This window comes from Protopterus annectens, chromosome 5.part1, assembly GCF_019279795.1.
Source record: "Protopterus annectens isolate FY-2018-M chromosome 5.part1, PAN1.0, whole genome shotgun sequence".
NCBI lineage: Eukaryota > Metazoa > Chordata > Ceratodontiformes > Protopteridae > Protopterus > Protopterus annectens.
Window position 1 is genome coordinate 365,067,280 of NC_056736.1, and position 21,854 is coordinate 365,089,133.

The 21,854-nt window shown below is 42.2% G+C and overlaps 1 protein-coding gene across 1 annotated transcript in view; it reads left to right on the forward strand.

The window, feature by feature from the left end:
• LOC122803163 (short transient receptor potential channel 2-like) overlaps positions 1-21,854 on the forward strand; it is a 1,104,815-nt gene that overhangs the window by 490,567 nt on the left and 592,394 nt on the right. Inside the window, exon 8 of the mRNA XM_044072780.1 lies at positions 16,594-16,845. Within this exon, the coding sequence (XP_043928715.1) occupies positions 16,594-16,845 (252 nt within the window). The remainder of the gene's footprint in view (positions 1-16,593; positions 16,846-21,854) is intronic.

A 21,854-nucleotide genomic window follows, 5' to 3' on the forward strand; every position in this document is an offset into this window, starting at 1 on the left:
TCGAACTGGACAGCGTCTTGCTGTGAGGCGACAACGCTACCGCAGCACCACCACCGTGGGTTTAACAATCCCATTAAGACTGGTGATATTTTGAGTTTAGTGGAAAAGACGGACAGAATGAGGAGTTGATAAAGGAAGAGAGGGACGAGTGATTGTGCTCCTTGTCAGTGGAAATGGTCTATTTATCTAGGTGATAGATTTGATTGTGTTCCTGGACTTGCTTCCATATAGCTATACTGAGTATCCCACCATAGTTATATTAACCAGGAGTATAATAATGGCGTCAACAATTTGAAAATTGTTCGATGAGATGCATGACAGACACCCATTAGCTCCAGGCCAACACTCAAGTATAATGACTGCATTAAAAAAGGTGTCTTTGGATATACATCTTTGGGTTAATGGTTTAGCTGTCAGTTATGAGGCAGCAAGTGTTGATTTAGCTCGGATAGTTTTTATGTAGTTAAAAGATTTTGTGAGTATTTTTTGCAAGAGTATAGTCATGTTGATGAAGTTCAGTTCCAGACTTTTTTTTTTTTTAATAAGATGGCTTGTATATGCCCTTTACTGGGGGCTAGACTGAATTACTGGTTAAATGCTGCTGCTAATTTTCAATTTACTATGTTAGAAGAGCTTACTGTCAGTTATGAAGGTATTTTCTTATAACCTTTTGCAAAAAAAAATTACTTCAGTTTTTTTCTTTGTGAATAGCAGTGTGAACTAAGATGATTGAATGAATACATTCACTGCCACTAGAGGATATGAGACAATATTTGGAAACCATTATCAATAAGTATTGCATTTATAAACTCTCTTGGAAAGGTCTTGTATAAAATGTTTTCATACCTAGGCAGTTAGTTTAGTTGAAAGTGGATGTAGCGAATATCTTAATGTTAATAATTTGAGAAGTTTGTATTTCTATATAGAGATGGATGTTTCTAAGCTGTTGCTGTCATGTTTGCATAATTTGTGTTCTAGATAGAGAAACCGGTCTGTTTCAATAGCTTGAAAGTTGTATATTGGATGTTGGATTCATTATGCCTCCACATCAGTAAGTTTTGCTGTGTGTTTAGCTGACAATTTGAGTTGTGTTAAGATGACTAATTTATTTTGATTATTTAAGGGCCTACTTTTTTGTCAGTGAATAAACTTTTGTGTAGTTATTTGCATTTGTTCACTGGAGTAGAAAGTAGTAAACTCTGTGTAATTGTTTTCATGTGTTCACTGGAGTAGAAAGCTGATCCTCATGGGTTTTTTTACATGTTCAGATCAGGGAAGAATAGGAGTATACAGAAATACTGTACTTATTGTTTGTATATTCTGGATTATGCATGCGCTGTTCATTAAATGAAATGCATTGTTGTACATAAAATGTTTATGCAATGAACTGCAAAAGGAGAGAAGGGGAAGAGGAAGGACAGCAGAAAAAGGGAGTAGAGAAAGAGGGCTAAGTTGACAAAAGTGGAATGGGAAAACAGAGGTAGAAGAATCAAGGGGCTTTGTCTTCATCAGAGGATCTCAGCAATTTTGAGGTAACTGCATTTAAACTTTTATATAATGCTATTGCTGTAAATGAGACCAGCTTCTTCTTTGAATAGGTATTTGAGTTGGTTTCTGATCTCAGTGAATGAGGTGATTTTAATGACACTGATAAAGACTCCCAGGTTTTAAAGTTTGTTGGGGGGGGGTGTTGTAAGGGTATAATGGCCACAGAGAATGAATTCAAGTTACAAGAAGACGTCTGTTTTTCATGATCTTAAGGAAAAGGTCCTAAGCTAGGTAATGTGTGTGAGCAAGGCAATTAAAGAATATCAGTTTGGTTGCCATTTTCCTTTAGATAGGACTGAGTAGTCGCTGTAATATTTTGTGTAAAACGTATTATGCAAGAAGGGAAATGGATGCCGAGCTAGTATTAGAGGGTTTGATGCATTATATCAAAGTAAGTTGGCCCAGCAATGAAGAATCAGTGTACTAGGACTGGATAATGTGCATCACGGTACACCTTGGAAATCCACATCCCTCCCACCCCCCACAAAGGTAACCACCATGAAAAACTTCTCCAAAGCTAACTTTGGGGTCCTAAAAACAGAGGTGGCTAACTTCACGGCACCCATGCAAATGAATAGTTGCATGACCGCCGAATCGTACACCAGTGCACTGTACAAACACACACACAAATGCATGGATCTCGCCATACCCAATAGAACCAAGACGCTCTCCTCGAAAAAAAGAAAGCCAATCTAGTGGTCTCCTACCATAAACAAACTCTACAACAGAAGGAGAAAACTGATGCAGAATAAGGAAGTCCCAAGACTGGAAAGACTCCCTTATCAGCCTCAACAAAAAGTTGAGATCCCCCATCAAATCTTCTAAAGCTAGCTATGAAAACAGAATTGCATGTAAAGAATCTCCATGGCAATACCCAGATTTGCTGTGAGCTACTGCACAATGGTACCTCCTATACTGAGCCAACAGATATTGCTAGTATACTGGCCGACAGATTCAGTGCCAACTTTAAAAAGGAAAGGACCAGTCACAATATCAGTAGATTGCCAGGCACCCAGTATTGCTGCCGCACAGGTTAAAACAAGCACTGTCCAAGGCCAAGAATACAGTTTCTATGGGACCTGACAGTTTCAAATCTTTTAGGGATACAAAATGAATGCAACTAAAACAAAGGCAGCAGTGGTAAATTATGTACCCACATATGGATTGGTTTAGCAATATCCATACTTATGGGGACATGAGAAATTGAAGTATTTTATTTAGAAGTATGGATTAAAAATGATTCTGATGTGGCAGCTAAGGATACATGGGAAGAGACAAAACATTTTAACTGCTTGTAGCTTACTATCAATATCCATATCAAAAGAGCTTCCATTTTATCAGTTTTTGTATTATCTTTTGTTTATAGTCCCTTTAGTCTTATACACAGGTCATGCATATTTTTTCAGTCAGAGGAAAAATTGTGGATAGCAATTAATAAAGAGCTGAAGGACTTTATTGGGAGAACTGCAAGAGCAAAGTGAGAAGCATATTCTTCCAATAGAACAGGGTAGATTGGGATTGCCTGATTTGAAGGAGTATTTCAGAGCAACACAGTTAAGGCTCTTACACATAGCACAAGAAGAAAACTATAATTCAAAGTCGAAAGAGATGATTATCAAACTGGGAGGGGGGCTCAAGAAACAAGGAGAGACTGGGATTTTGGATGCAGACCATAAGGAGAGTAACACTAATCATGCAGAATATTATATTCATAAAGTAGCAGAAAGTATTCTGCGAACTAAGTCACCATGGGACAGGACAAAGAAGATTCTGACGATAGGGATGACTGCAATTAGGGATACAGACAGTAGGCAAGAGGGGCTGGAATTTATTGGAGTAAACTGACAAGGGAACCAAGGTATTGCTTGCAAATAACTAGAGAGGGAAAGGTAATAGAATGGGAAGACACCAGGAACTTAATTTAGACTGCAGGTTACAGATTGCCTTCCCTATCAAGGATTGATATCTGAATATAAGCAAAGAGAAAGAAATAGGGGGGTCCTAAATGAAATACCAGCACTGATAGAGTTTTTAGTAGGCTCTAGAACAAAAGTTGCCATTAAGAAAGGGGTAATTAGTAGATCATACAAAACATTGTGTGATAAGTTTAAGAATCAGAGGAGGTTAGAAATGATTGGGAAGAGAGAATGGATAAGCGGTTTACAAGAAACAATGGGGGGATATATGTTTGTCTCCCAAATATGTAACTAAGTCTAGAAGATGTAGGATATTTGCTTGGAATTGTTTACATGTTTTTTTATACCACAAATAGACTCCAAATAATTTTTCCTCCGGTAGCCAGCAAATGTTGGAGGTGTGATGGGGAAGAAAGAGGTAACTGGAAACATGTTTTCTGGGAGTGTAATGATTTGGCAGACTTTAAAGATTCTCTGCAGACTGCAGTGTTGGAGATGTTGGGTGAGCAAATTGATGTAACTATGGAAATTTCTTTTCGAGCTGTGATACAGAATCTGAATTGCCTAGACATAGTAAGGCCTTGCTGAGTCTAATTATGTTGGCTGACAAAGAAGCATTTACTGGAAAGTGGAAATCGGAGTAGAGCCTAAACCAATTTTACTAGAAGTAGCAAAGATAGTAAGAGAGAATAAAATAACTGGAATCGGGATCTTTAGAAAAGGGTAGGAGCAAATTATTTAGGAAAAATAGGAAGTGTGGGATCAATATATGCAGAAGAGTAACAAGGTTTAAAATAATCACAGGCCTAAAGCAGATGCCATATGCTGACCGTCTTAAAAAAACTCCAGCTATACTCTGTGGCATATCGTCTACTCAGAGGCGATCTCTGCTTAAAATACAAGGCCATGTCAAACCCTGTGCTGTTGGACATGCTCCACTTAAATAAATCCCAATCCCTCAGAGCCACACGCTCCAGGGATCTAAACCTTGTCATCACAATGAACAAAACCTGCTGGAGGGATAGGTTCCTGACCCAGAGACTCCCCATACTCTGGAATAGACTGCCCATACATGTCAAGCAGAGCGCCTCCTTGGCCCTCTTCAAAAGGAACCTTGATGATTGGATGGGAGATAGGAAATTCACCCCAGGAATCATGTCAGTCGCCCTGCTAGACAGGGGTCCAGAGAAGTAAATATTGTGGGAAGAAATATCCAGGGAATTGTTATGGCTAAGCTTGTATAGGCCCTAGGGCCGATAGCCTAGTACCAACCTATGAACCTAAGAAGGCAGGAATTGAACAAGCTATGTAATGGTTGACTGACAATGACTGGATATATCATAAGTGGTGTATAATGTTTGCAGCTATAATTGTCTGCATGGTTTATGTATAGTGTTTGCAACTGAGATTGTGTCGGTATGGTTCATTTTCATTTATGTACATATAAAATTGCTTGCGTCAAAACATTATAATTTAATAAAAATCTTTCTTGTTTAAAAGAAAACTATAACTACCGATTCATCAGACATAGCCTGGGATGCACACATCTGCAACTTCAATGTATCTAATTATTGGACACAGAAATGGAGAAAGTCTAATATGGACATCAAAAAGATATTTGCAGTAATAGCAGTTTTGAAGTCATGTACACAGATTTGGAAACCAGGAGTCCTGCATTTGACCATAGATATCGCTACAGTCGTGGTATATAAATCAGGGAGGAATATACTCGTACTCCCTGCAGATTAGCCATGCAAGCATGGGAGTTAGCTTTGTAGTCACAAATGAGCCTCGTACATTCTGTTAGAACTGAAGAACAGTGCAGATAGCTTCAGCAAACATGAGTAGCATCTGTAGAAGCCTCCTCAGCAGGCTTGGCAGCAAGATGGGGAGGGTACATGAGACAGGGTTGTTCACTTCGAAGTAGACATTATCTAGCCAGGTTCTGCATACGATTCTCATACAGAAAAGTAGGCAGGCATCTTCTCCCTGTTGTAGAACATCCTACTTCGCTAGGCATATCCACTACTTCCTTTTCTATCCTGTATTTTGCAGAAAGGGAGCGCAGAAAGACCCTGGATGATTGCACTTTCCAGCCAAGGAAGCCTTGTTTTTTTTATTGCTGGTACAGCAACAGAAGAAACCTCTACACTTTGCTGTTGATGGACTTCATGACCTAGTATTCAGAATTATTTTGTATAGATGAGCTGATATTTGTTTCTGTCAAGTATCTTTTTTTCCAGAGGACATTATCATTCAAAAGAGGCCAAGAAGCCTAACAAAAGTCCTATCTGGCAGAGTGGACACGATTCTCAAGTTGGTGCAGCAAGCAGTTCCAGAACCCTAGTTTAGTAGTGCTTCCACTGGTATGTGAAGCCTTTTTTGCTACAGGGATTTTTCTGTTCCTCCACAAAGGTACATATCTCAGACATTTCAGAATGTCTTCCCTGGTTTTGCCTCTTACAAACCACATAACAGTTAAATAATTTTAAAAGGGGTCCTACAACCCTCTTGGGGAGCTTAACTTGATCTTAAAAAAAAAAAAACCTTGGATCCATTTGAACCAGTAGCTTCAACTGTCTTTAAATTATTGTCCAGGAAGACAGCACTTCTAGTAGTCATTATTTCAGCCCGTAGGATTTTGGATTTGCAGGCCTTAATGTGCAGATAGCCTTTTACAGTCATTCACTTAGGTTGCGTGAACTTGAAGACTAAACCTCCTTTTAATGCCAAAAGTGGTCTCTGGTTAAAAGAAAAATCTGAGTATTCAAAGATTGGAAATAAATTGATAGAATACTGCACCTGTTAAATGTCCGTGGGCATCTCCACTCCAGAATTACACTAGCAAGCCCAAAGATAGAGAGGAAGATCAATGTCTCCTTTGTCCCAGGGGAAATGGAGCGGGGCAGGCCAGTTACCAAGCAAAGCATTTCTAAATGGCTGGATCTGATGCTATCCTTTCACTATTCATCGCTGACCTCACATCCGATCTGGCAACTTCTCAGACAGATCCAGAACTCAAGCTCTTCCCCTTCTCATAATCCCTTGATACCTTCTCACCCTCAGATCCAGGCACAAACTAGCAGTTTTTTCAGATTTCTTGGGTGTTTTGCTCTATTTTTCAGGCTTCTTTCAATCTTTAACTGCTCTATATGTAGTTAATTGAATTTCCTCTCCTCCCAGTTAGAATTTGGGTTTAGTTTCCCCTCCTCGTTCGATATTTGGTGTTCATGCCCTGTCTTCGTAGCTTTAAATAAAAAAAAAGTTTTAGATCTATTTTTCTCTGTTTTAGTAGGAGTGTTCTTTACGGCTGTGTGTGACTTTTTTTCTTTAGCATGGCTGAAAAACCCTCTGGGTTTAAAAGGTGCTCCTCGTGGAGTCAGAAGATGCCATGTTCTGACTCGCACAAGGAATGTTTGTATTGCTTAAGGTTAGCGCACATGGAGGTTGAATGTGACATTTGTGCCACATTCAACGCCAGGGCCGTTGTAGAGCAGTTCAACAAGTTGTTTCTGAAGGGCTTGGCTCAGGGTGGTCCTCTACCTACTGAGTCCCCTTCCAAGCCCTCTCAGGAGCCTAAGAGGAGGCTTCTTCCTCCCTTGGGAGGGTCCTCGTCTCTCCCAAAGAAACTGAGGCTCTCGGATCGCAGGTTCCCAATCCGAAGCCAGCCTCTTCTGCTTCTGATCCTAGGTCCTCCATTCAGAGAGCTTCAGAGCAGACTCTTGGATCCAAGGCCTTGGTGGAGTCGAGGCCTTCAGATCTCAGATCAGAGTAGGAGCAAGCCATCCCCGGATCTAGCCAGTTTGTCATATCCATCCGGCACACCTTCTAAACCATCAGATCCTACTAGGTTGTCTGATCTGACAGCTCTGTTGGATACAGTTATCAAAGCCTCCCCTTCTTGGTCCTCCAGGTGCTCTGATCCGAGTCACTGGAGCCAATCTCTTTCTTGGCACCATAGGGCTGTGGGATCCAAGGTAGGATCCCCAGCAAGATCTGCCCACTCGTCGGCCTCGTCCATATCTTCCAGAAGTAGTCTCCTGTTAGACATGGATAAGTTGATTTTTCCTCCAGGCCCAAATCGAGTTGGGCTTGCTTCCATCCCCTGTCCCTGTGGCTAGGGGACCCTTCCTCAACTGCAGGACTCCACTCCTCTCTTCTAATCGGACAGGTTTTGAAATGTCAGGACCAGAAGATTTCTAGTGAGATGCCGACTGACTAGTATTCCCCCACTTCTCGACACAGTCAGGGTCCCTGGCTGACTGTTCTGCAGCCATTGGACCAAGGTGGGCCTAGTCTCAGAGGGGTCTACATGATTTTGCCATTGGACCAAGGTGGGCCTAGTCTCAGAGGGGTCTACATGATTTTGCTGGAGGTGGGTTCGCGTCCTGATTTTTCAGACTGCTCCCTTCCCCTGGGGGCTTCTGCGCTGGACAGCTCAGGACTGGTATCATCTGGGGCGTCAGTACTGCATCAGGGTCCTTTCCTCCTTCCCAGGTGGCCCCAGCCGCTGGGTATAGGGGGGGGTCTTTGTCCAGTCCCTCGGCTTTCTGGGTGGTAGAATGGACCTTTTCCAGTATGGCGGTTACATCTCCTCATTCTTCTCTAGGTCCTCCCCAGCCTTTCTTGGGATTGAGTGCTGAGGACTCATCATCCATCCAGATGGGCACTGCTGCAGTTGGGGTACCCATCTCTTCTGAGTCCTCCCTGAGCCCACTGTGGAGGAACTCCCTCAGAAGAGAATGTGTAAGAGGAGGCACTTGGACTCTCCCTGAGTGTCCCTCACCAAGGAGACAGATTGAGGAAGGGAGACAGGTCCCCAGACTTCCACCTGAGGAGGTGTCCTTTGGGAACATCTTGTAAGTTCTCAAGCAGAAAGGCAGATGTTCTTCTCCATCCTCGTCTTCCGAGGAATCCGTGTTCCTGAAGGCTTGTGGGATGGGCCCAACTTCTACTTGCCCCCCCCCCCCCCCTGCTGACAAGCTTGTAGACCTTATTGTCAGCAGGGCTTGGAAGGAGCCAGACACAGTGGAACCTATGCCCAAAAAAACAGAAGTTCCTCAGTCATCCCAAGGATAGGTCATTTTGGAGTAAAGGAGTCCCCTTCAATGCCTTTGTGGTGCCCACTGCTACTAAGAAAGAGTTAGCTGAGCAAAGTTCCTTGGTCCATTCCCTGAATAGAGAGTGCAGGGCGATTGACTGTTTTGGAAAGCATGCATTTGTCTCAGCTACCTTTGGCCTGAGATCAACTAATTATTTGGTCCACATTACCTGACTTCAAAGGGATTTCTTTTCAGAACTTACCACTTCCCTTTCAGAGTTGTTGCATCCAGACAATCTCAAGTTAGCCTCTATGAGGCTATCCACTCTTACTAATGTAGCCAATGCTTCAATGAGGTTCATCTCCAATACTGCAGAGACCACCACCCGAGTGGCAGTCCTCTGCATTGCTATCCGACGCCATGCCTGGCTTTCTTTGTGGGTTTGCAGAACTCTTTAAGGAGTCGTTCCCTAACGCGTCTTTTGACAGTTCCATTTTGTTTGGACTGTTTAAGGAAATTTTAACCCACAGTGAGCAGGAAGGCAAAACTCTCTCTGCTGTAGGGATCAAGCTTTCTACTCCCCCCCCCCCCCCCTCTGTGTCTTAGAAAAGGACACCTGGGAAGTAAGAAGCTTTAGGTCTGGAGGACTCAGTCTTCCTTTCAGGACATTCCCCAGAAATCCTCTTCCCCAGGATGGAGTAGGGGATTCAACTGTAGATGCCGCCTAGGGGCAGAGGGGTCCACAGAACCAGGGCTCCCAAGAGCTCTTATCAGATAAGCCCTTCCTACGCTCCTGAGGCGCTGCCCAATTTTCCTGCCCTGGAAGCAGTCAGGGGTTGTCTCTCCCCTCACCCACTAGCCTGGACAGGTCTCACCTCTGATCAGTGGATGCTAAAAATTTCCAGGGTTACTCCATTCCCTTTTCCAGCCCCCTCCAATTCAGAAATTTCTTTCAGATTTACCACCCTACCAAAGGAAAGTTGGCCTTTCTCGAGGTCTAAGACCTCCTTCAAAAAAGAGCCATTCAAGAAGTCCCAACAGGACAAGGGTCCAGAACTTACTCTTGCTTCTTTATGGTGCCAGAAAAGACCAGGGACCTGTGTCCTATTCTGGACCTCAGCGAGCTAAACCTGTCTGTTAAGACGTCTGAGCAGATGGTCACTGTTCAGTCCATTCTGCCTCTCTTGCGCAAGGACGATTGGATGTGCTCGGTGGATCTCAAGGATGCGTAGCGTCATATAAAGATCAACAGATGCTCTGGGAGATGCTTATTGGGGGCCAGCCATTACCAGTTCAGAGCCCTGCCCTTTGGACTCACCACAGCTCCCCCAGGTGTTTATCAAATTTATGGCAGTGGTGGCAACTCATCTCCAACTGCAAGATTTCCAGGTTTTTTTCCATACCTTGATGATTGGCTTGTCATGGCTCCCATGAGGCATTGACTCACACTGGCAACCAAGTATGTCCTCAGTCTTCTCCAGTATCTAGGTATCAGTGAATCTGTCCAAGTCCAATATAATGCTGAGCCAAAACCTGGAGTTTATCGGAGTCCTGTTGGACACTGTATCAGAGACTGTAGCACTACCTTCCCACAGGGTCCAACTGATTCGAGATCAGGTTTCTCTTCTACTGCATCTAGCTTGCCAGTTGCTCCATATGATCCTCAAAATGCTAGGTTCTGTGGTGGCTGCCATTCAGTTAGTGCCTTTAGCCAGGTATCACATGAGAGTTCTCCAATGGACCCTGGCAGTCCAGTGGTCCATTCTGTCTCAGCCTGTCCCATGTCTGACAAAGTTGAGTCAGGTGTGCAGGAATCATTTTTCTTGGTGGCTTCAGTCTTGAGACATATTTCTAGGCAGGCCATTTTCTCCCCCTCACCCAAGGCCACAGTGATCATGGACACCTCCCTGTTGGGGTGGGTGGCATTTTCAGGGCAGGACAGTTCAAGGCACGTGATCCCCCATAGAGAACAAATTGCACATTAACATCCAGGAGATGAGCAGTCCTCCTAACGCTGCAAGCCTTTCAGGAGTGCCTCCCTCTGGGGACCATAGCAATTCAGGTGGACAACATGGCAGTTGTCTGATATATCAACAAGGAAGGGGGAACTCATTCTTATCCTCAGTGGAGAGAGGCCATAGGAGTGTGGGAATGGGCTACGTCTTCCAGGCACTTCTTGCAACTCACATATCCGGGAGTTCCAACGGGTTGGCCATAAGACTCAGCAGGTCCATCTTGAGTCCTCACAAGTGGTCTCTGAACCCATCAGTGGCAAGGCAAATCTCTGACTAGTGGAGTTAACCATGCTGTGACCTTTTTGCTTCCACAGTCAACCACAAATGCAGTGATTACTTTGCCTTGATCCCTCCATCGGGGAAGTCACCCAGGGACTCTCTTCTTTACCAGTGGCCTCCGGGTCTCCTCTGTGCTTAACCTCCTATTCCCCCAATACCCAAAGTCCTACAGAAAGCTCATACTCTGAATACCCCACTCATCCTCATTGCTTCTTTCTGGCCTGGTCAGGCATGGTTCTCCTTCCAAAGGTCTCATCTGAAGAATCCACCTTGGATATTGGATCCCATTCTGGGTCTCATTTCCCATCCCTGGGGGCTTCCACTTCCCAGTCTCCAGACTCTTTGTCTAACCGCACGGTTTCTCCAGTTCCAGTAATCCTTTCGCAGTCCAGGCTTCCCTCCTCAGTGAGGAGCATTATTTTGGCTTCTTAAAAGCCATCTACAAAGGTGTATTCTAGTAAATGGAAAAGGTTTTCCATTTGGGCCCGATAGTGTAATCTGGATCCCTTTTCAGCTCCTTTTCCTGATACTTTGCTCTTGTCTTCCCTTTTGCAGGATGGGGTGAGTTTTTCTACCATTAAGCTACAGTTTGCTGCTATCTCTAACTTCCATATGAAAAGATGAGCCTACCTTTTTCTTACAAATTGTGCAAAGCCTTTCTGAAAGGAGTTTTCCTTCTTGGACCTCCTATTTAAGGTCCATCCCGCCATGGGATTTGACCTTGGTGCTGTAGTCTGACACAGAAACCCTTTGAACCTGCTGGTTCATGTGATATTAAATTATCTTCCTTGAAGATGGGCTTTTTAGTGGCCATTACTTCTGCCACGAGGGTCTCAGAAATTCAGGCGCTGTGCATTAAGCCTCCTTTCACAAAGACAGGGTGACTCTTAGAACAAATCCTTCCTTTCTCCCTAAAGTGGCCTTGGAAGCTAATCTCAATCAATTGATTCAACTACTGGTCTTCTTCCCTCATTCTAATAACGGCGAATATATTTTGTTTTGTTGAGAGATTCACAGGCAATTACATTTTTATCTAAAAAGGACTGAGGAGTTTAGAAGGTCAGACCAACTCTTTGTGGCCTTCTCTCAGAACAGAAAGGGACAGGCAGTTTCCAAAGTGACTGTTTCCAGGTGGATTGCTAGTTGTATTTCTTTCATTTATGCTAGTAGGATTTAGAATTATCCACACCAGTTAAGGCCCACTCTACTACTAGGTCTGTTGCTACGTTATTAGCCTTCTTGGCTAGACTTCCCGTTGATGAGATTTGTGTTGCTGCAACTTGGTCTAATCCTCACACTTTTGTTTCACACTACAAATTGAACTTGGTGCCTGGGAACTGGGTTTCCTTTGTTTCCTTCATGCTCTAGCATATTCTTCCTTGAGGCCAGCCAGAAGCTTTAAAACGCAGAACACTTTGAGGATAATCATTTGGGTGCATTTACAAAGTTTTTGTTAATGGCTAGAGTGAATGTTTCATTTACCAAAGCCAGACATGGAATCCGCGGTGGTGGTGCGGTAGCGTTTTCACCTCACAGTAAGACGTTGTCCGGTTCGACTCTCAGAGCGTCTTCTGCGTGGAGACATGCGTGAATGGGCGTACCTTCGTTGAAGGTTGTGTGTCAGGGCTGGCAACTCGGTACGTAAAAATCAACTACCAATCATTAGCGGACCGGAGTTCCGCTGTGGCGACCCCTAACCGGGCAAAGCCGAAAGTCACAACAATGTATTATCATAACCACAAAGTGCTATTCCTTGGGTGGGGGCAGTGTCCGTGCTTGGCAGGCCTCATTCCGCAAAAGCAATGGCCTCTTTGGCTGCTTGTTTCAGGATATCTGTGCAGCTATTAACATTTTGACTTTAACCACCCATACAGTCGCAAACAATTTCCAGTCTGCATGTTGCATTTAAATGTAGGGTGGACTGTGGAAGGGCAGTTAGTGAACTCAGAGTAGGAGAAATCCAGTACTGACACCCGATTTGTGCATAAATATTGCTTGCTACTCATTCTGTCAAGAGTACCCCCTCTGAAAGAAAGCCACAGAAACGGGTCACATAGGTATTTACTGTAACTCCAAATCTTCCAACAGCTATTAATTCTGTAAAGTAATTGCGCTTGCTCAATCCCAGTACTGGGCATGGGTACTTGTTTGCTCAAGCTGTTCAAAGCCGCAGTGAGATAGACCTTCTGCCATTTGCTCAGCTGTGATATTGGAAAAAGATAAGTGCTTATTTTCAACTATTTTCTGCACCTCTGTTTTACTGCATATCTGTTTAATCTGTGCAACTGTTTTTTTTTTTTTTATTGGATCCTACCCATTCAGCTGCTGTTGTGGTTTTAAAGCTTGGTGGTTTTGAGTTGCCCATCTCTGGTATAAAGTTGATACTGGACACTCCCCCGAGTCGCATTACATCAGCTCATTCTACTGTTTATAGTGAGAACTTTGTAAAGGCCCAACCCTTTAGCTTCTCAACCTTGAATTATCGGGTCTGTATTAGATCACCGAACGCTTAAAGCGAACGGTGATTAATCGACCCTATGTAGGCGAAAGCTTACAATGTTGAACTGTCAGAACAGCTAAATCACTGTTCCAAAAAAAAAAAAAAACACTTTAAACATTACATTAAGTGGGGGGGCTGCACCCCTAACACCCCCCCCCCACTTAAATATACCAACTCCGAGACCACAGTACAGTGCCGAAAACAGCAAAGTAATGAAGCAGCCAAGCAAATTCTTTCCCAGGGAAAGAATTCGCTTAAAAGCCACTTCAATATTTTGCCATTTCAGTCTTGAGTTCGACCAAGATGCATTCAAAAGAATGCGTCTTCAGTCTTCTAATAGAAACTTTCTACTTAAAAAAAAAAGTTACCTCTTCCTACTTTTTGCTGCTTGTGCTTAGTTCAACTGCATTTAGTTTGCCATATTATTACTGCTTGTTGGTAGCCTCACTAAATTAATGAGTATTCTACTGAATTGCTGCTTTATTTGTGCTGTCCATAACTGTTATTGTGAGCTACTGTTTTAAAGCAATCTACGGATTATATTTCATTGCTATCTACTGCAATTCATTACTGTTTAACTGCATTTTACTACATTTCTTTGCTGTTTAACTGTATTTTGTTATACTGCAAGTTCTGTTCTTTGGACTATGTGATTGATTAATCTGTGCTTCCTTGTGAGTTTTTTTTTACTGTGTTCTTAACTTTAAAATTGAGTAGCATAATCTGGATACAGGTCTGCTGCATCCAGAGCTTCAGTTACACTTTTTCTAACCCTTTTTGAGGTATTCCAGATGAAAATGTTCCCTTAGTAGCACTGATCTAGGAATACTACCCTTAAGAGAAAATGTAGGAAATTGTCCATCCATATTTGTCAGAAACGAAGAGTTAAGAGGGTAAATGGAGGAAGGTATGTCAGTCTAGTTGATATGGGCATCCTGAGACAGTGTAGCAACTGCCTCATGTACATGGACAACCCTCTACTATTACCACCTAGGAACACAATTTGTGAGCGATGCAATTAAATCACGCACCTAGTGTCATTGCTGTCTCCCCCACAGACCGGTATGTCTGGCACTGAGAAGGTTGGCAGCACGAACACCACATCTCAAACATCACCCACACCTACACAATACACCCCATATATGTGGAGGTCCTCAACAAAAGCATATCCAAACAAGAGAGACCTCCAAGGAATAAACGCACATGAAACTCCACTGTCCACCACACCACACACAGTCCACACATCTGTGTCTCACAGCCACGAAGGCCTAAACATAAACTCAACATATTAGTTATAGGAGACTTCATTGTGAGAGACACAGATGTGCCCCTCACCAGGCTGGATAAGGAGAAAGTCACGGTTAGTTGTTTGTCGGGTGCCAGAATCCACCATATCACCACTGCAGGCTAGTCTCTCAACAGGTACTGTTATGACTCTGCCATAGTCCATGTTGGAGTGAATGCCTTGAGATGTACCTCCCTGGACTATATGAAGAGACCTAATCGAGCTCGCTGAGTATGTGTCCCAGGCAGGTATGTTCCTAGCCTTGAGCAGCATTCTTCCGTCACCCAGAATGATGCCTCAATACAAACAGAAAATGATTGACTTTAACAATTGGCTTAGTTTCTAGTGTCATGACAGCCTGGGATGACATGATTGACAAACCAGGATGCTTTGCCAGAGATGGCCTGCATCTGTCTCCCTTGGGCTTCAGGCTCCTGACGAAGGCTCTTGCCTCCCCCATTGTGCCTTTTTTAGGCAATGCCATGAGGTCAAAACTACCAACATGAAAATTTCATCAAAATTTAAATTAAAGGTCATGCTGCTAAACGCTAGGAGTCTAAACATGAAACTGCACTAATTGCAAGCATTCTTAACCCTGGACGAAGCTGACATTTGTGCAGTCACAGAAACCTGGTTCAAAGCTGAGGAAAGCATCCCAGCCATACCAGGTTACGCATCCTATCATTCATGTTGACCCCAAACCATGGGCAGCAAAACAAAACTGGGTGGAGCTGCAATATATATAAAAGACATGCACACCTCCAGGCTGGTCAAACAGTATGATGCACAGAAAACACACCAGGTGCAGTTAACTATTGAGAAAGACCCCTATTCAAATCATAGCTAGCTATAGGCCTCCAACTCTGACTCAAGATGCCCACTCCACCTATCTGGACTGCTTTGAATTTATCAAGATTCAGCCCTTTACCCTGATGTTGGGTGACTTTATCTATCCAACCATAGATTAGAAGAAATACTCATGCCAAAACACAAATGCCCAGAGATTCCTTGATTTAGTCAATGCAAATGCCTTGGACCAGTTGGTTGACACCCCCACAAGAGATGAAAATATCTTGGTATTAATCAACATGAGTAATCATTGCAGCATCCCTACAGTGTCATCACCCCTGGTAAGATCCCACCTCAAAGTCACTTTCGAAGTTGCCATCTCCCCCAACCCTGCCTGTTAAATTTGATTGACTTCTTTGAGACTGTCACCAAGGCTATAGACTAGGGGAAGACAGTGCACAAGCGCCTACCTTAACCTGGCCAAAGCCTTTGATATTATTCCCCATTCAGGTGTAATAGATGAACTCTAAGTTTGATGGATAAAATTGAAGCTTTCCCATTTGTGGGTGTCCTTTCTTGACAGAATCATAAGGCAATCCTTTGGGGAATATGGACTCTTTCTTAAGGTTACCTTGCTGACTTAGAAACTCTCAATGATTGGAAGTTAAGGTAGATGCTGACAGACATAATTAATAGTTATTAATGCTCGTTAGTCCCATAGGAAGAAACACTGCCACAATGGTAAGTAAATATTTTAGAAGAATGTTCTTGGGAAGTAGAATTGATTGCAAACTGAACTAGAGCAAAATTTGTGGAGATCTAATGTTGAATGTAGGAGTGTAGTGATGTCTGAATTCTGAATGTAAAACTTAAGAATGCTCAAGATAATGAGTGACATGTTTAGTCACACAGGATACTGAACAGAAAGGCAGCCACAAGCATCGTTCAATATTTTTCAGTGCCGCAGCTAAATTTCTGCTAAATGTGTAGGGTAAGACCAGTGAAATTGAAGCTTGACATTGGACAGTTTGGTGTACCAGATGTTTTATGGCAATTCTTTTAACAGGGAGCAAAAGAAGTGAGAAATATTGGAGAAGGATATATTACTTGAAATAAGCAATGTAGTGGAGAATTTGTGCAATAAAGGAAGCTGATAATCTTTCTTGATAAGTTACTTTTTATTACCTAAATTGTCTTCCTTTTGTTTCTTTCTCTATAGTATTATTCACCAACAGTTATCTTCCTCTTCATGCTTCCCGATGTGGCGATGATTATGGTAGCAGGGAAGATGTCTCCGATGATGATGAGCCTATCATAGTTGATGTGTGCAGCTCTTCCAGGGAGAGTTCACCATTTGTTCCTTGCCCACTCTGTGGATTTCATTTCAGTGTCACAGAAATTGAAAGACATGCCAGTACTTGTGGGGAGGCAGGAGAAACTATAGATGCTAGTCCCTCTTGGACATGGATTGGCTGAAATATTCTGGAACTTGGTTGCCTTCTCTCTTGAAAATGTTTTTTTTCCTGGTAGAGACATTTGTGGAAAGGACATCTAAATTCATAAATTTTAATAAGCCTGTGCAACTTGAGATTTTTTTATATATTTTTGGCATTTATAATCAATTGTACAGAAATTATTTCTGTTGTAAAAAAATCCATTACTTTTTGTATTTAATGTTGCCATGTTTAGTATTTCGTTAGCTGCTAATTTGCACAAAAAGTTAAATGTGGACAGTGGACTTCAGACTCAAGTCTCTTGTTTGCAAATCAGTGTATTTTAAGATATGAGATGCAGAACTTGATTACACCTCTCTAGAGGGTTGGAGGGGTTTTGATTGCTGCACCCCACTTGACAGCCTGGAATATTTATGTATTTTAGTCTATTACAGCAACCATCTTAAGGAGAGAATTTAACTAAATTTTTTGTTTGGGAAACCCATGAAATGTTATCCTTGATGGGAACTGTCCTCTCCTAAAATATAGTTGTCCACAGCAGATACTTATATTTGAAGTCTGCAGTATCAGTTTGACAAATGGTTTACTGAAGACAAGGTCATCAATCCCTGAAGGTTGGGGGAGAGGCAAAAAGCCATTTCATTGAAACACATTCATCCTTTATTCAATGTGCAAAATAATGCATATAATTATTCCCCATATTTCTTATGAGTCAGTAGAACTCTGCTGTCAACATTAGACACAACAACCCAGACAATGCGTAAAACAAGCACCAAACAGGCACCAAAACCTAAACACAACTGTAAACCAAACCTTAAACCTAACTTTGCCCCTAACTGTAACTAAATGTCTCAGTTTTGTTCCTATTTTTGTCACTATGGCAATCGGCCACTTTTGACCAAATGGTATTTTTTTAGAATGATATTCAGACAAATGGCATTTAATGCAAGTATTCACACAAAATGACTTGAGCAAACTGCTTTGCCCAGAGTACATGAAACCATATACTTTGACACCCTTAAAAGTTCTCATTCATGTTTTATCCATGGTTTTGACTGCTGTAAGAATCTTGCAGATTTTCTAACTATAAAGCACCACAACAGGTCTCTTAAATTATCTTTGGTACAGCAGGCAGGTAGTCTGAATAGGTTCCTGCATTTCTATAGCCAACCCTACCACTATCTGTTTCAAAGCAACTTTTTGAATTACAGTATATGCATCCTCCGCAAGTACCAAGGTGTTAAATACTCCGCCTTACCATACTCTTTATCAGTCTTATTCCAAACCTTCAATATTTTTTCAACTGAATCTCTTCACCTGGTCTTTTGATGGATTCAGTACAGAAATAGTTATTAAAGCAAGACCTAATTTGCCAGAATGAGATGTTGACATCAGACCTTTAGCAGAAAATATCTGATGCATTCAATAGTGAGGAAGGCAGAAATTCTTAAAGATTAGTGCAGGCAGACTATAAGCAAGGAGATTGTGTGAAATGGCCATAAACTAACCCCTTGTGTGTCAAGCTGTGCCAAGCAGAGTAACACTACATTAAGTACAGTGGCATTGAGCAGTATAAACCAAATAGACAACATACTGTCTGAGCATGGCAGTGGAATGGCAGACAACACTAAGAGAAACTTGTAGCACCAAGGACCTTAGTGAGTGCAAGAAGAGAGAAACAAAAGCATATCACTACATGCAGAAACATGTAAAAGGGACTCAGAGGGCCAGGACCTGCAATAGTAGAAAAAACGACTGGTACAGAGAACACAGAAGGCCGATAGAAAGTGGAAGCAAAGTCTTGAAAGGACGGAGGAGGCTTGCCTCATAATAGAGGGTAATATGCCACTTTGGAGAAGCTTGCTGAGTAGCAGCCAGCAACAGATGGAAGATACCACTTGTATGATGCAACTATAGAAAAGAAAGGAGATAATGATGGCTGGAAGTACACCTCCTGCAAAGAACTACAACCAGGAAACACTCAGCTCAGCACAATGCAACCACCTTTCTGTGCCATTTGATAGGAGCAGTTTGCTGCATATGCATGAGATCATCTAAATCCCTACAACAGAACTGGAGCGCTGGCTGGAGAGGCTGTGTAGTAAAACAACTTGGCTAGGTTTCACTGGAGATGTCCACAGTGTCAGAGGAGGTTAAGCAGCATCTGTGCCATCAGAAAGCCATGGTGTCTGTCTTGCATATAATATGGCAGCACCAGAGATTCCTGTCTATCCAAAATCAATTGGATCATGTGTGCAGCATCCACTTACCTGCCCACAGGTATGCAGTCAGGTCATATGTTTGGTTTCTGGACATGTGTGTAATAATGGTCAGTAGATAATTGAGCTTTAGGTGTCTGTTCCAGGAGTTGCAGTGATATTTTAAAATGTTTTAGCTGTAACTGTAGTACATGCTTATCAGCTGTGAACTGTAGCAGTGCAGCTTGCCTTGCCCAAGTGTGGTGCATAATAACCTGTGCTCATTCCTTTCTGACCTTGTCATCTGAAGTAGTGTCCAGACATAAGATCAAGCACTTATCTAAAGGTCCGTAATTCTCTTCATGCTATACGTCACACAGTCTGTGGCAGGGGTGTTTGCCACTTGTGTCCCCCTCAGAGACATTCTAAGATCAGAAGGTGCCTACTACTGTGAAATTTTCAGTGACTTCATTTAAGGATATTTACATCCTAGGGACACATCACCCTAGACTTAAATGTATCAGGTGTATGAGACCCAAGTTGATATCTGTACTGTGGTCCACTGCAAACCTAGCTGATTCAAGTGAAACCTGTGCACAAAACATTATGGTTGATTTGTATGTAATCTCTTGGTAACCCAGGTGTCATTGATTCTTGTCTGTCATGGCTGCTGCCTGTCAGCCAAAAAGAGAATGGATATATATCTGCATAAGGCATGGCCTTTTCAGCCTTATCTCAGCACTTTGGTTATGTGAAGACTGAGGATGCCCTTGAGCATTAAAAGTGCAGAACTGTAGAGTTTCTGAAGACAGTCACACAACATTTTCTGTGTTATGCCTAATATACAGTATGCATAGAGAGACCAGTGCAGTACATACACCTCTTCTGTAGCCTGCTTTAGTAAAGCACAAGATACATGCAGTGACATGAAGCAACCCATGTCTGTGTTACTTGTCCATTTTACCCCCAGGATATGAGGCATCACTGCGCTTTGCAACTCTGTGCTGTTACTCTCCTTCATTGTCATAGTTGGGCCCTTTGTACTGAAGTAAGAAACCTTTATCAATTGAATACCCCCTCCCCAGTATACTGACCACATCTGTCAGCAGCTGCTTTGCATGTTGCTTCATTCTCTGTCCTTGCACTGCTTCAGATATGCATCAGATTGACTTTTAGCTAGCTCCTGATATGGTTCTTATGCTCATGTATCATGGTTGGGCTGGCAGATGGCCACCCCCCTCCATGCTGTGTAGCTTGCCACCAGATGCCTATTTTGACCATAGCTTTATTCTATTACTTGGTATGCAAGCTCTGTGCTTTTGCTACACTAATATTAGCTTTTTACCACAGTGCACAGGTTGCTGTGCTCTGGTATTTGGATTCAGTACACCATTGATTTCATTCATTTTGGTTTATTGTTCATTTGTGTTATAGCTCTTGAATGAATGTAGGAAAATTCAGCAAAATACCAATCATACAATGAAAAATCTGATCAGGTGCAATTAAGTTTTTAAGCAAAATGGCAAATTGATTATTGGGGAGTCAAATCTCCCTCTGTTGTTTAGCAGGCTATATCCCTCTACCCTAACTTATTCTGAGGTGTCTGTCTCCAGTCTCACTGCTATGAGGGAATCTCCACCTTTAATTCAAAGACTTTTGGCAAGTGTGCATAATCAGGATTCCCACACTTGTCTGTCACTAAACTATCCTACTACCTTCTTATGGCATCCTTTTGTGCCTTTAATCTCTGTACATAACTATAGCCCATTAGCCAGACAAGCAGCATTTTCTTGTACTGACAGAGTTAATAACTGCATCTGTGATCTAAATTAACAGGGTTATCTCCATAATGGCAGTCTTAGAGAATTGGGAAACAAGGCAAAAGGCTTAAAAACACCTCTTAAAAAAAGAACTAATAGACACATTTTGGAGAAATATCTATGGAGCTCCTGTGGAACATGCCAAAGATGCTGAATGGAGAGAAGTAGTAGTAAAAGAAAGACTAAGAAGTTGAAATGTACAGGATATGAAATGGGATTAAGTAACGTCCAGAGAAATTGAAATAAAATTAAGAAAAGCACCTAACTGGAAAACCCCAAACCCAGATGCAGTACCTAACTTCTGGCTAAAAGTATGAACATCTTTAAATGAAGAATTAGTGTTTGACAGCATCCCACATTCATGGACAAGATGCATCCTACATTGATCAGTTACATTACAGTGACCACAAAACAGAGGCAAACCACTTTGCAGCTAAGCCATGATAAAGGACAAATCATTATCTCAGGGATAAAAATTCAAAGGGAGATATCCCAGGGTGACACTGTCACTGCTGCTCTTTTGTCTCACCCTTAACCCACTAAGCTGTCTACTTTATCAGTTAGGTCATGGCTACAATTTGGCTCCCAGAAAACAAACTGTAAAGACTTCTCATCTCATTCTCTTTGTGGATGATTTAAAACTGTATAGCTCATCAGATGAGGAACTGAAAGTACAACTGCAATTGGTCAAAACTTTCTCAAATGATATAAGAATGTCATGTGGTCTTGATAAATGTGCAAAATCAACCTTTAAGACAGGAAAGCTGCCTCGCTAAGAAAATCAGTATCGAACAGGAATGTGATATAAAAGATCTTGACCAAGAGGGACTCTATTTGGGAAATGAAGTATCAACTGTAAAACATGAATAAATGCAAATAAAACTTAGCAGGGAATATTTTAGAAGACTAAAATTGTTACTGAAATCAGTTCTGACATCTAGTAACAGTCCATCAAATCAATTTGCTCTTTCTGTTGTAATTTACAGTTTTGGGGTGACTGGTCCCAAA